This window comes from Erithacus rubecula (assembly GCF_903797595.1).
Source record: "Erithacus rubecula genome assembly, chromosome: Z".
NCBI classification, from domain to species: Eukaryota; Metazoa; Chordata; class Aves; order Passeriformes; family Muscicapidae; genus Erithacus; species Erithacus rubecula.
Genome location: NC_136661.1, coordinates 19,891,440 through 19,907,040, shown reverse-complemented (window position 1 = coordinate 19,907,040; position 15,601 = coordinate 19,891,440). Strand labels below are relative to the sequence as shown.

Sequence of the window (15,601 nt, the reverse complement as noted above, 5' to 3'; positions counted from 1 at the left end):
GGAAAGGACCTGGGGGTGCTGATGGAACATGAGCCAGGGTGTGCCCAGGGGCCAATGGCATCCTGGCTAGATCAGCAATAGTGCTGATAGCAATCCCTGACCTGGGCAGAGATTGTCCCCCTATACTCAGCAATGGTGAGGCTGCACCTCAAATCCTGTGCCCAGCTTTGGGCCCCTCATTCCAAAAAAGATGTGGAGGTGCTGGAGTGAGTCCAGAGAAGAGCATCAGAGCTGAGAAAGAGTCTGGGGAGTAAGTCAAATGAGGAGTGGCTGAGGGAGTGGGGTTGTTTTGCCTGCAGAAAAAGAGACTCAGCAGTAAACTTTTTGCTCTCTAAAAGGCTGTACAGGTTGCAACAGGTGGGGCTGATCTGCTCTACCAGGCCAGCAATAGAACATGAGGAAATGGCCCCAAGGTGCACCAGGTTGGACATCAGGAAGAATTTCTTCACTGAAAAGGTGGTTAGGGATTGGAATTGGCTGCCCAAAGAGGTGCTGGAATCACCATCTCCAGGAGTTTCCAGAAAACTGCTGGACATGGCACTTTGTGGTACAGTTTACTTGGCATGATGGTATTCAGTCAAAGGTTGTACTCAATCTTGGACATCTCTTCCAAGTTTATTGGATTCTTCAATTCCAAGTCCAAGTAAGAAGGAAATAAAGATCCATGGCAGTACCTCTTTGCTGTCCAGCAGTAAAATTAATGTGTCCATTACCCAAGATCTAATTTCATACTTGATTTACTACACAACAGTGCCTGCTCAGAGAACTGAGATTGTAGGGTGCCAGTTTCAATACCTCACCATGGAACAAATAATGGTAAGGTTCATCCTTTGTGCTATAGCTCTGAAAACAAGAATGTTCAATAGGAAAGTGCCTGCATCTCACCATGACTCCTATTTCACTCTAACTACTTAGTCTCCTTCATATCTTAATACTCTTTTATGATATAATATATTCTGGATGACAGTTGCTTAGCTACAAAAACCCTCAGATCAACAGCTACAGTATTAAAATATTGCCAAAGGTCAAATCCCACTGTATGATCATTCAGCATCTTATAGATATGTCTTTTATTATTTTTCTTAGTGTCTGAAATAAACACCGAAAGACATTTTAATATAACAGGCTGTGCTCTCTAGGGCAACTACACAGCCCAGGACAATACATGCAATTATATCATTATAATTACAGTAAAATTCTTATTATAATCTTTGATTACATCAAGTTTGTATATTAGACCTAGCCCTTGCCTCCCACTCAAAAAAAAAAAATCATTCCTGGAGAAAAATATAATTATTAAATATTTGCCTAAATGTAAAGCTGAAGAAGAGATCAATAAAAGAAGGCTAGATATTTGCAAAATTTGTATTCGTGAAATCAGACTCTTTTCACAGGGACAGTGGCTCATTAAGAAAAAATTAGATTGCAACCCATAGGCATTACGAAATTCCTATGGGAAAACAGTATCACCTGAACTTCAACAAAAGAAAAACATGGGCATTTTTATAGCTTATGGAAGTTCTGCATCATACAGAAGGTGGTACATCAACAAGACCTTTGGCCTGGCTGCTTTCACTATTTCCAAGCCCCTGGTGCAGTAATCTCTTTTGTACAATTGTGGCAGCAGTGTGCCAGAATCCCTACTGCTTCCTCTGCATGCTTTATCCAACTCATCTCTGGCTGTAGCCTGCATGGCCAACTGATCATTCAGCCCACAAGGGCTACTTTTGTTTGTTTGTAAGCATGGGGAAGCATTTAACTAAATTAATTGCAGGCTTGGTATATCTTCTGAAAATGGATTTAAGGGGTTTCTGTCGCTAAGACTCCTTTAACACCCCTTCCTGTCTTAAATCTTTCCCAGGGAGATACCCACTGCAGAAGCTGGGGATACACAGGTGACTTCTCTGGGGACAGTGTGGATGCATCTCTCCAGATTGCATTTGAAAGCCCTCTAAGGTTTTAGAGGCTGCTGAGAATTGCACAAGCCCAACAGAAATGATGCAGCATGTTCAACATGGTTCTAAGAGCTGACAGGAGTTCATTTTGACATTTCTGTTCACATCCTACCCCTCTAGGATTGTGGAGCAGCTACATAAGATTAAAAATTCAAACTTTCAAACATAATGAGCATGTAGTTCATGCAGGATTGTCGGGGTCTCTACTTAAACTTTGACAAGGATATGCCTATGGATCTCCTTATACAATCCTGAAAGCAATGGTTTGCAGCATGCAAGAGCTAACACAACACAAAGACATGGACATTGCCATATCTACTGAGTCTGTATTTGCTTGAGTTTGTGTGAAACATCTTTTTTTAAAAGAAAATTATTACCAACTAGAATGCCACCTTGTTAATAGATCCGGAAAAGATTGTTTGCATAAAGCTCTGTGGTCTTTTTGTACCTTATAAATGAAGAGCAGAAGGATCAACTCATCAAGGAGCCATTTCCTTCACAATGAGGTAAAAGCAGTTACACAGACCCAGGCCCAACATTAGCAAATGCATTTTCCCTGGGGTCAGCACTTGTTAGCATCTATTAGCTTTTGAGTTTCCTTAGTGATCTGAGTAATGCAAAAAGATCAAAGAAAACCCAAGCAACTTAATGAGACATTTGCAATTTCACTACAGCAGCTGTAAAGATTGAAGTGTGAAATCTTTGAGACAAGTAGATGTTAGAGACAGCTTACAGCAGTGGAGCAGAGAGAATGAACATTTCCTTTTTGGTGAAGAAAAACACTTGCTGCTGTCTGTATGTGTAGGGTCACACTGTGCCCAGAGTGTGATGACAGGGAAATATAAAGTATATTTACGTAGTCACACAGCACACACAGTAACTGTAAGAAGGTGTTTTGATGCCCACCATGATAAAACTCACCAAACAGAGGGACTCCAAAAGCACACCAAACAGAGGGAAAAATTGTGAGACACCCCTACCTGCCACAAGAAAACATCAAGACAACTACCCCAAACAAACACCCAAAAGCCAAGGCACTGATCATGGAGGTCACTGTGGTGATCACCATGCCAATCTTCTTCCTTCACCAAATCCCACAGGCTACTAGTGGGTATGTAGATAAATGGTTTTGCAAAGTTATTAAAAATCTGTGCTCCTGTATTTTGCAACAAATTAATACTTTTCTAAGTTCACAACCAAAGCCATCAGACACAGCCATGCAGCCCTTCCTATGGGAATGCTATACTAAAATTCTCATGCAGACAGATGGTCTGATGATGAAATGCCACTACAATACACAGCCCATTGGGGATTTCATTGTGCAGGTCTGTTGACGTGGTAGATAGATTCTATGAAATCTTCCTGTGTTGTGCTGTGCTGTTCTGCGTTCAAACACAGAGATTGTCTCTTGTGTAGAAAGAATGGAAAAGTAATTAAGGATAGTTTGAGAAAGAACAGAAATACTAAGAATTTGTTTGGATTTCCCTGAGTTCTTTTGAATAATCTACTAATATACCAGAATGCCATTTTGTGCCTTCTGTGATCAGGAAACAATAACTAAAAAAAAAAAACAAAACAAAACAAAAAACCAAAAAACAAAAACCAAAAACTGTGTGACAAGGTAAACATGGTGTGGTCAGACGTGCTTGTCCCACACACATTAGTGAGGGACTGAGTGTCCCCTCACCTCTCAGCAGCTAAAGAGCTGACACATCAGCTTCTCAAGCCCTCAAATCAGAACCAGCTCACTGGAGACTGCTGCTATCCTGCAGCCTATAACAACAACAGACAGCAAGATTACAATCAGGCAGGATGCAGAAAATTAGGCAAATACAGTTGCCACTGTTGCAGTTTCTGTTGTTTTTCTTTTTCATATAAAATAGTTTAAGAACGGCATCAGTCAGTATGAAGTGCAGATTAAAATATGATCAATTCCCACTCTTTCTTCCACATAGAAACTCAAAAATTCAGCTGACTGGCACCATCAGTAACTGACTCAAAAATCCCAGTTCTTGCAACTTCAGGGATCATTTTTCATACAATATCCATCTATTCTCTAGCTAAATCTGACTCTGCTTAGTTTATGACTGTACCCAGAGATGGATTTTCTCCTCACGATTTCTGTGGCCTACTTACCACCCCTTCTGTTAATACTGTGGATTGGATGCTTTGCCTCCACTTCAAAAGGTTCATTCTCATGTGCAGGATATTTTTTTTTAAATTTGGTTTGGTTGCTAAGGAGGAAGCTTTAGCATGGTAGGCAAGGATTTAGTCATATGTGAGCCACAGGGAACATTATCCTTAGAGATTAATTTGGAAATCAAGTGACAATTGGTGGGGTATGTGTTTACTTTCTATTTTTTGAAAGCTTTATAAGTACCACAGGATTTCTGCATCTTCTGAAGGAGATCTATTCTTCTGCTACATTGATAAATGACAGAGAAAACAAAGAGAGTATCATGCTTGTTTCAAGTGTCATAGATAAAATTAGTAATTTCACTGCAAATCAGAAGGCAAACTAGATTATTAGGAACAGCTCTACACTAATCAAAAGGGTGTCTCACAATCACCTTTCAGATACACTGACAGTAGCTGCCTCACTGTGAAGTTAATTCAATGAGCACTGCAAATGTAATTCATTTGGCATATATTGTTTGCTAATCAAAGAGCATTTCTTGGCATCTAAACTGTGTGTGTGACAGAATGTTAAGCCTGGAAACACATTGATAGTCCTCAAAGTTTCTCATCAAATCCAAGAAACATAATGTGCACACATGCAAGTCATTCTCCTCATTCAAGTAATGAAGGTGAAACCTGTGTTACCAAATTTAATTACACTGAACTGTTGTCCTAGGAAAACCTTATAATAAATGGCTTTGTCCTCTTGTATTTGTGCAGGACAGAAAGCTTCACAACTTTTAATTTCTCCTTCTTTTCAATTACCCTACCACAGAGCACTTTCTGTGATGACAGCAAAGCTATGAGCAAATATTATCAGTAGAAAACTCCTGGTATATCTTCACTGAATTGAGTCTTAGGAGGATAAAAATATTTGGGGGTTTTGGTGTTTTGTTTTTTTTTTTTTTTTTTTTTTTTTTTAAATTGAGGTTATTTTGGGCCTCACATCTTGCATGTCTGTGCCCTAGGGAACAGGTTAAGGAATAATATCCCTTTTCCTTCTGAAATATATTGCCTTGGAAGGTTGCTCTACTGCAGTGTGTGTGTGGACCTCCACCACCACAGGCAATCATGATGAAAAGCCATTAAACCAACCTTCCTGGTTTCAGAGAAATATTTCACTGTGCTCTTTCCCAAACAAACCACAAAATAGCAGAATGGAGTCCGGATGGGATTGCAGCATGGGGTGTGCTCACAGATCTCCTGGTCCAAGGGGTGCTGTGACTGAGGGAATCCATGCTGTCCCTCTAAGGTAGCCACTGCTCTTCAAATAATAAACAGTTTCATGACTAAAAACCAACTTCAGGGATCAAAACCTGGTATGTTTTATTGCATCTGAGAGGATCTAAACTTTGCTCTCTTTTCAAAACTAGGTTAATATGTAAATGGCCACTGTACAGGTGGAGAAACAAAACAAAATACATTACTAGGTTTTACGCTAAAATGCCAAAGGAATATTTCTTAAATGTAATACTTAATTTAGGGGAAAAAAACCCCAACCCAACCCAAACCAAATCAAACCAACCAAGCCCCTACACCAGAATTATTTGAAAAAATCATTTTCCTTATTCATTTGCACTCAGAACTTTTGAAATTCAATGGGAGGGAAGAACCCTATCCAAGTATTGTCACAAAACTGCTTCAAAAGCAAGATAATTTAATTTGTAATGTAAGAATGCTTCACCAGCATTTCTTAATAAGGAAAAAACAGTATAATGTATAAGTCTATGCAGTAACTTGCAACAAAAGCACATATGGTATCTACCTGGACACAAAATAGTATTTTTATTAAGTGGTGGTTCAAAGCAGCAAATGCAGCACAGCTGAAATGCCCATCTTGGTATCTTTTCTATGGATTACATATTTTTAAGCTACTGAAACTTTAAGGCAGTGAGACTAAAGACAACTGTGCAAATTCTACTGTGTAAACTGTACTTCATCTTTTAATTGCTTGCCTATTTATCTTTTAACAGAATCATCATAAAATGAGAAGCAGTTCTGAATATATTTGATGCTTACTTTTAGAGCAGTTAACCCAAAGTACAAGCACAGTTTCTACATTATTATAAATTCCAAGCCTGTTTTTTTCTACAGTGTATTTTTGTATTAAAAATAAAAATTCAAAATGAGATGCCACACTTGGAAGACTAAATATTAGCCTTGGAGATTATTTTGAAGGTTTATTTCACTCATAATGGCTAAAAGAATTAATGCAAAAAAGGAAACAACTTTTCATGTAGCAGATGTGACTACACACTTGGGGATCATGTGAAAAATCTCAGTTGAAATCTGGCAAAACAACATTTCCAGGTTTTTCAGCCCAATTATTTATTGACTTTTGAAGGTAGTTACAATTTCAAGATTTGCTGTTGGAAAAGGCATACTAAGAGTTCAACAGCTCTACTAAGAGTTCAACTAAAAGTTCAAAGCTCAGTCAAACACACTCAGTATCTATCTCAAGTCTGCTTTACAAACAGCTTCTAAAAAGCACATTGTAAGCCAAAGACAAAGAAAATGGGGTTTGATGGTGATTTTATTGATATAGCAAGCTTTAAGAACAACCTGTTAGTTTCCTGATTGTGCTGCTTCATGATGTAAGGATCACTCAGAAAGATGTTCACCAGAGGAAAAAAATCCCTTAACAACAAGGTGTTTATTGGTAAAATCCATCAACAAAGCAGTGTTTTAGTATAGAGAACTCAGACTCAGGAGAGAGGGAGACTTTCCAGTCTGATGGAGCCCATAAAATACAGATGAAGGATATACCAAATGCAAGTGCAGTCACATGGGCACTTCTAAATCACATTCCACTGCTCATAAAACCTTCCACGTCAGTGTTTTACCATGTCAGGTAAAGTTTTTACCTATTTTTTCAAGTTAAGAGCTGCATTGGAAAGCTGCCATGAAAACAGCTCAACCTTTCTCAAATATGAGGCATGATTTCTTTGCAGATGTTGTATCTTTCATCTCATAGAAGGGGATTTGCTCCCAACAGACTATCCTGTCACAGCCACATTCATGCAGAAAGCAAAACATTAGCATGCCACTGACCCCCATGGTAAATATTTTTTACACTTTGCAACCCTTTTTTATTTTTAAGGAGAAAAAGAAAATAGCTCTTGTGCCTTAGCATTAAATTTCAGTTTTCTTAACAAGTTGTCAAGAACAGAGTCACAAATATATGCCTTTAAGATCAAAACTGGCTGTGATTTATCAAAGTCAGAATGGTATAAATAATGCATGTCTTGCACAGGTGTCTTTTTTTGTAATGTAATAACTAATGGCCTGTCAACAAACTGTTCCATCTACAGAACCTATACAATGGTCTGCTGTGTCTCTCCTGTGTGATAAATAAAGACTTTAAGGAGTCAAATTCTGTCTAATAGTGTCCTGTTGTCTTTGACACAATGTGTGATGGTATAGGACACAGAAACTACGTATCTTTCAGATGTGTAAAGGCAAATTCTGAAGCATCAGGCTTTGCTGATGAGCCAGGACAAAAATTTCTCAAATCCAATATCTAAGGCCTGATCCACAAATAAAAACTTAGACTATCTAGGTAATACAGATAGATTTGTCTAGAGATTTTCCAGTAAGGAAATCCTAGACATGGTATCAGTGCTTGTGATAAGAAACTACATTTGGAAAACAAAACAAATTAGCAAAACCTGCATTGAGGAAAAAGAGAAGGTTAAGCCAATCCCCTAATATTTCATTATGCTTCAGTGGCAGATTTCCTTTCAAGATGTAAGAGCTTGTTCTTCAATGTGCTTTTCTTGAAATATTTCAGGATTATGCTAAGTATTGATTATCTCACAGTAGAAGAAGTGCATCTGCTAGAATGCCTTTAAAAGGCATTGGAAAAACAGCACTATGAATACACATTCAGCACAGACAGCACACCTTACCAGCCACAAACTCACCTCTCTGTGATTGTTTCTCTGAGACCACTTGCAACCCCTTTCACCACCGTACTAGCCTTTGGCGTCAGCACTACTTGAGATATGAAAAACGAGCCTTTCTTTCTTCTCTCAGTGATTGATGCCTGCAGGAACTGAATCAACTTTTCTGTATCTGTCGTGTTTGCCCAGGGAGCTGGCATCATCTGGCCTGGCCACAGAAAGGCTACCTCGACAGCCACGGGGCTGTGGTAGAACACTAGCACTTGGTGCTCCTTTTCCCACAGGTACTGGAGGCTGACTTCATGGGCAAATATAGCAGGACACATTTTGTTTCCGTATGTGTCCTTGAGCATCTGGACAAGCTTTTCATGATGGCACTTCTGCATCCCATAGAAATGATTGAAGTCCAAGAAGACCACTTCTTTTGGGTGCTCAGTGAGAAATGCATTGATCTCCTCCAGACCTTCCTTGACTTTGGCACTGAATAAGCCATGAGCAAAGTAGAGTTCATTGTCTGGGTCTCTGGGCTTGGTGGAAATTCTGAGATCAAAATACCGTATACCTGCTCCCAGCTGGCTGGTGAAGTTCATGGTCTGTGTAGCCAACCACTTCCTCATCAGCTTTTTAGCCACAGTCCCAAAAACTGACACAAAATTCTGGACCGTCTCTGGCTGTTCAGGCCCAACTGGAGAGGCTTCATCAATGTAGAAGCTAAAAGAGTCATGAGACCCTAAAAACACAAGAGAGAAAAATGATCAGCATTGTAATCATATATTAGAAGACTTTAGTAGATTTTTCTCAATGAAAATAATTTTCTGACCTGTACCAATACCCACCAGCCATCTCCCCTGCCCTTTGCCTCAACAAGAGTACATTTGTCTGGCAGGATTTTCCCCAACAACACCTTGTAAGAACTTGAAACAAAGTCTGTTTCGCTGCTTATCTGGGTGCTCAGTCACTCTCTCCAAGCTCTTACTTATGCCTTTAGGCTCAATGAACCCAGTAGTCTCTGACCATCAAAGCAATTCTGGTTGCAAAGTTGGTCACACAACAAATCCCTTGAGCCAAGGAGGAGAGTTTGGCCCTGCACACTGAATAATGCACTGTCTAGTCCATAGAATCAAAGGAAAAAACCAAAACAAACCAACATCCTTCCACACACACATTCATAACCAGATAAAATAGGAGTTGGAAAAATGTCAAGGAACCTTCTGATCTTAATTTCAAGTCTCATGTGGTCATCCACAAGGTTACTGAGCCCTGTTTTCCTTCTTAAATTTTCTTCTAAAATTCCTTACTTTCCTTTGCTAAATTAAAAATCCTTTGCAACAGATAGAGCCAAGAATAGCATTGCATTTCACAGATAAAACTGAGAAACTTTATTGCATGCTCTTCACAGGAATGGAATGTAAAATCTAACATGCCTATGTACAGGAGTCACCATTTTCCACAACATAAATGCATATGGCATATGAATACAAATACATTTGGCACTTTCGTCTACAAAATTCTCTGTCTCAAGGTATGTCCATTTGTAAAACCTCACACTCTCAAAAGCCTCAATTAACAATGCTCAGCATTCAGGCATCAACATGAAAGCAGTTTTATGGAGAGATAAGCTGACCCTAGGAGATGCTTATCACCTTTTTCAACCATTACTCTACTGAACACCTGGTGTTTGCATCTGACAGTTTACACAAAAACACTGTCCAGCTGCTGGCAGAGCTACACTCCTGCTATTCCAGCCATAGATGCTCTGGTCAGACTTGCATCAGCAAGCAGGTTTGCTGCTCTGCCTGAGACACACTGGGTGCAAAACTCCTTCAAGGTCAGCAGGACTTGTATTCTGGAAATGGACTGCAGTATTAGGCACGCAGAGATCCAAATACTACATCTAAATGAGCTCAGAGCACTGGTCTTGCCTGTCACCACTGCTTTTTGCAGGTGCTTTTAAAAATTACTTTCCAAAGCACATATGCTGTAGCAAGTATCACATTAATGAAATTCGGCTAGTCAATCATTTCTGAGAGCAATGCTACTTTACCTAAACTGGAATAAACCCTATAAACTAAAGCAGCAGCTATAACATTTTCTTCTTTAACAATAAATGGAGTCATGACAAATCATCTTAGACTCTAGCTTGGATTTGGCTTTGTTAATCAGAGGAATGTCTTTAAATTTTGTATGCACCTGCTTCTTGTGGTTATCTCTTTGAACTGCATTTTGCTTTAGATATTAGATAAGTTTTCCATTTTGATGAAGCTTTCTACTGCTAAGCATTGAAGTGATAATATATTTCTTGCAGAACCTGATTAGATCACGCAGTATCTGGTTACACATTGATATCCTTGGGGACTAGATCTGCATACAGAATCCTAATTGTAAAACAAATTATTAGATCAGTGACCTGTGTATCAACAGTATTACAGGGAAAATCAATGAGATGCATTAAATGTTCTGCTCAGTGTAACCTGCGCTAATCTAGAAATCAAAGTAAATCCAGTCTTGTTTAAAACAAAGGCACATCTACTGATATTAGGAAGGGATGGATTTTGCAAACCTGCCCTTTGTCCATTGAATTTTATTTTATTTTTGTAGGGTTTCATGCCAGATTATGTACCTGTGTAAACATGATCAACTGATTAGAGAAGTAGGCAGAAAATGGTATTAAGGGTATTAATGGTATTACGACTAAGGTACTAAATCACTTGTCTTCTATATTCTGATCTGCAGACATGGGCAACCTGAAGTTACAGAAAACATAGTAGCAAACCTTGATCCCAGCACTGCCAGTAGGCACATAATGGTTTAAACTATTTCTTAAAACTACTTTAGTCAAGAAAGACAGCACAATTCTCACAGCAGAAAACTAAGGTGAACAACCAGACAAGAGGTGACTTTTAGCTACTGGTAATGAAAAACACGGAGAAGTGTGTATTTGTGTATGTGTGTAAACACTACAGTTAGAAACACCTGAACACTTCAAGTGGGATAGGTCAGAAAAACATTTTTTCTTCATTAAAGTCTTTGTGCACATATTTGAGCCTAAAAATAGGTATTCTTACATGAACAGTAATGAGAAACAGCACTGTGCTCTGAGAATTTCCATGTTTTGTAACCCAAACAAAGAAGCCCTACAGCATAATACAAAAAGGAAATAAGGCTTAACTTGATTGACACAAAATGAAGCAGAAGTCAGCTGCACACAACTATAAAAACATTTCTTCTGAACAAAAAATACAGCAAATATTTTGTCTTTCCACATGTGTAAATAATTTGAACAGGTCAATTAAGATTCATTTCCATCATGCACTCATTTACATTTCCTTTTGGTTTAATCTGCTCCGTTGTCTCAGACAGCTTACTTGTGTACTTACAGAAATTCAAAATCCTTACACTTAGCAGAGCAAATTAGGGTACTGTCATGCCCAAAATCACTATGATCCTGGTAATGAGAGAATCCTGTACAAACTTGCTTTCAACAACCATGTTTCCTTCCAAATCTTTCTTTTGTGCATGGGAGCATTCCCCTCCTACATTTTCACTGGAAAATGCACTTGCAGGTCCTCTGTATCACCAAACTTTCATGAAGAGAAGATGCAAGTTACATTTAGGAATACAAATGCAATGATCACTGCAATCTTTGGAAGGTTGCATAGTGCACATTATCTATTCTGTTATGGTAGGTCTGTGCCACAGAAACTTCACAGTAAGAGGCCTGGAGAAGCAGAGGGAAAATGGCCCATCCCAAGTCATTCAGACAGCAAAAGATTATATTCCTCTTGTGTGCAAATATATTTTCTTGCCATTTACTTAGTGTCTAAAATTTTCTTAAAATATTGCCCACTGTTTTCCCACTATTTCAACAACCCAGCATATCCCTGACCCCAGAAGTCAAGGATGAAGGCTCACGGATCAGCATGATGGAGGTAGCAAAGAAGGGGTTAACATGGTGTACATATTATAGACCACCCAATCAAGAAGAGAAAGTAGACAAAGTCTTTAAACAACTGGAAGAAACTTCATGATCACACATTTTCATGGGGGAATTTTGAGACATTTGCTGGCAGAGCAGACCAGCAGAGTGTGCAGGAAATCTGGAGAGCATCAGAGGCTTTTTCTCCTGCAGGTACTTCTTTAAGTAGTGAAGTAGCACTGCTGGATGTTGTATGAATTAAGGAAGAAATGGATAGGGACATAAAGGCTGATGACAGCCTTAGACTGAGTGACTGTGAGGAGAAATAAGAATTTGAAATACTCAGGAAAGCAGTGAAGGCAAAAAGCAGAATAAAGATCCTGGATTTCAGAGCAACTCTCTTGGCTTGTTCAGGAAATTGCTAAGTGGTAGTCTGGAAGAACTCAATTACCTTAAATGCCAAGAGACTCAGGAGAAAGGGCTGAACTTGAAAAGTAACTTCTGTAAAGCATATGAACAGAGTGCAAAGAAACAAGAAGGTAAGGCAGGAGGCAAGTCTGGCTGAAGGCTAGCTTCTGAGTGGCATCAAAATTAAAAAGCCACTTCAGAAGGTTTTAGTAAGGACATATAGCGAGGGAGGAACAGAGGATGAAGGCATAGAGGAAGTTAGGAAGGGCACAGCTCGGAAGGGAAACCTGCAAGGAATGAGAAAGGCAACAGATAGCTTCTGCTGATATATCAGCAGCAAAAGAAAGCACAGAGAAAGCTGGTCCACTACAGAACAGAGCAGGAGATCTCCTGAAGGATGGGATGCCATCCAGAGGGACCTAGACAAGCTGGAGAAGTGTGTCCATGGGAATCTGATGAGGTTTAACAAGGCCAAGAGTGGTGCTGCCCCTGGGTCAGATCAATCCCTGGTATCAGCAGAGGCTGGGCATGAACAGCCCCAGCCCAGCCCTGCCCAGAAGGGCTTGGGGGTGCAGTGGGTGAGAGGCTGGACATGCCCCAGCCATGGCACTGACAGCCCAGAGAGCCAAACGTGTCCTGGGCTGCATCCAGAGCCCCGTGGGCAGCAGGGCAGGGAGGGGATTCTGCCCCTCTGCTCTGCTCTGCTGAGACCCCCTGGAGCACTGCACCAGAGCTGGGGTCCCTGCACAGGAGGGACAGGGACCTGCTGGAGAGAGCACAGAGCAGCACCTTTGATCATGAAGATGATGAAAGGCCTGGAGCACTTCTCTGAGGATAGGCTGAGAAAGCAGAGGTTGTTAAGCTTAGAGGAGAAAAAGCTGCTGAATATCAGCTTTCCAGTACCTAAAGGGGTCTTATTTAGAAGAGGCCCAAGGAGGAATATTTTTAAACTAAAAGAGGAGAAATTTAGATTAATTGTCAAGAAGAGGAAAGTGTTACTCAGAGGGCAGTGAGGCACTGGATGAGGTTGCCCAAGGAAGTTGTGGATACCCCATCTCTGAAAATGTTCAAGGCCAAGTGCTGGATAGCATTTGTAATGTGAAACATGTAAAATGTGAAACATGTATCTGACATGGTTGGATTGGAACAAATAATCTTTAAGATCCTTTCCAACTCAAACCACTCAATCATTCCATAAGAAATTATCAAGGGACACTTAAAATGTCTACACTAGCCATGACTCAAAGAACAGAAGTGGCCAGTTTTTACCAGTGAGACACTAAATTTTCAAACTAGATATTAGATTGTGCAGTATCACTTAGATTGCTAGAAAACACCTGCTAGTACTTTTACTAGGGAGAACTGTCTACTGTTTTCTTTACTGGATTCCTGTAATAGGGCAGTTGGGAATTTTCAACCCACTACAGCTCACTATGGACATATTTATGACTTCCCTGGAGGGCTAACTCCCCCCATTTAAAAAATAATTGGGTTTGGTAGTGAAAGAAGTCCCTAAGGGAGAATGCATTTTAGTTCAGAATTGTTTCTTCAGCCTCTTGGAGATTTACACAGAGGCGTGGTAAATCTACTATTTTTGGCAGCTAAGCTTAAATACATCGTTCACAAACCTGACAAGTGTAGCTGAACTTTGCTGTGCTTTCCCTTGCTTCCCTGCCAGCTCTGGCCATCCCTTGGCAAATACAGCCTTGCAAACAGCACCTAGAATTGAACAGCATATGACCATATGCTCCCGACAGCAGCAATCACACACTGAAGATCCACAAGTATCAGAACAAAACCACAAACAAATAGAAGTAACAGTTCACAGGTTTTGGCATGTTTTGCTCTCTTTCTTTTCTTTCATGGATCTCTTGTCTCTGTGCTAGGAGTTGTCCAATAGCTGTTGGAAGTGGAATGCTTTACTAGTGATTTGGATGTCATTAAAAGCTTTACCCATTGTCTTTCTGTATTTAGGGGATGTCATCCCTCTGTGAATATTGCTGAAATGTCACATGCAGTGCCACATAATTTCTTTAAAGACATCCTTATCAATGAAGGGTCTATAGTGACTGGCAGCAGGCAACATGTTTCTTGGTTGATGTAGAAAACAGCCTGGACAAAATCCATGACCTCTGGTACACAGGAGTTCAATGTAGATATTCTTGCAATCTCATTTAGTCTGTTCTCCCTGTCTTTTTTGACCTTAAATTTCAATCACTCAAAGGAGAAACCCTTGCCAGCAAGTTGTACTGCCACTTCAAGGAGCAGCAAAGCCTAGTCATGAACGCTAGAGTTAATGCACCTCAATATTGTATTTTGCCTTCTTTTTAAGATGGCTGATTCTCTTCATCAAAGCCACACCACATCTCAGGAAGTCAATAGGTGTTGACAAGAGCAATGTAATTCAGACTTGACAGTCCAGTTCCCTTTAGCATGTAAACTTCTTAGTTGATAGCAGCTTTGTTTAATAAAAACACTACATAGGAAAACAAAAGCAAAACTGGGAGAAACAGAGAGATTATAGATTGCCTAGTGTCCAAGTGTTCCTACAGGTACTGCCTTACTTTCCAAGTTTTCTTCCTGTGTTCATCACCAGCTGTGTGTCCCTGACCCCAACTGCAGGTTACAGAGCTTAGTCACATATTCACACTCAGGAGTCCACAATCTAAAGGCATGGGAAGAGAGGTACACACTACCTCAGGTAAAGCAAAAACCCAGATACTGACCAAGTCCTGAGAACAGGAATACTTGCATGACACTAAAAACTGACATACATGTGCATGTATACACCATATATACACTGATACACTCCAAGAAATTGCACTCTTCACCTCACTGAAGCAGTTTCTTAGCCAAGAAGAAAGCAGAACTGGTAGAGCATCAGTCTGAAAATGGCATTACATATCTAATGACCACCTTTCAGACTTGTAATGACTTCGTTTTGTTCTTCCTATTAAAAAAATAAATACACACAAGAGTCTATTTTAAATAATTACTTGCTCTCGTTCCTCTTACATGTCTTATCACCTGTGAAATATTCTTGTGAATCATTTTGGTTTGTACTTTTGAACATGGCTATAATTACTTCCATGGGGAGCCTACTACTGTTGATATTGCCAGTACTCCATGCCCATGATGAAGTGCTCCTCTCTCAGGCCAAAGATGTTACCATTTGAAGCTGATAAGAAACAGTTTATGGAATATGGCAGTGCCTGCACTGGGAAGTGTTTCTGACCGCTGGA

The 15,601-nt window shown here is 39.9% G+C and overlaps 1 protein-coding gene across 1 annotated transcript in view; it reads right to left on the bottom strand.

Moving 5' to 3' along the window:
- Positions 1 to 8,052: 8,052 nt before the first annotated feature.
- The window catches only part of PLCXD3 (phosphatidylinositol specific phospholipase C X domain containing 3), a gene marked incomplete at its 3' end in the record, with an annotated part of 46,780 nt that continues 39,231 nt past the window's right edge, over positions 8,053 to 15,601 (bottom strand). The window contains exon 2 of the mRNA XM_079330574.1: positions 8,053 to 8,765. Coding sequence (XP_079186700.1) covers positions 8,053 to 8,765 — 713 coding nt within the window. The remainder of the gene's footprint in view (positions 8,766 to 15,601) is intronic.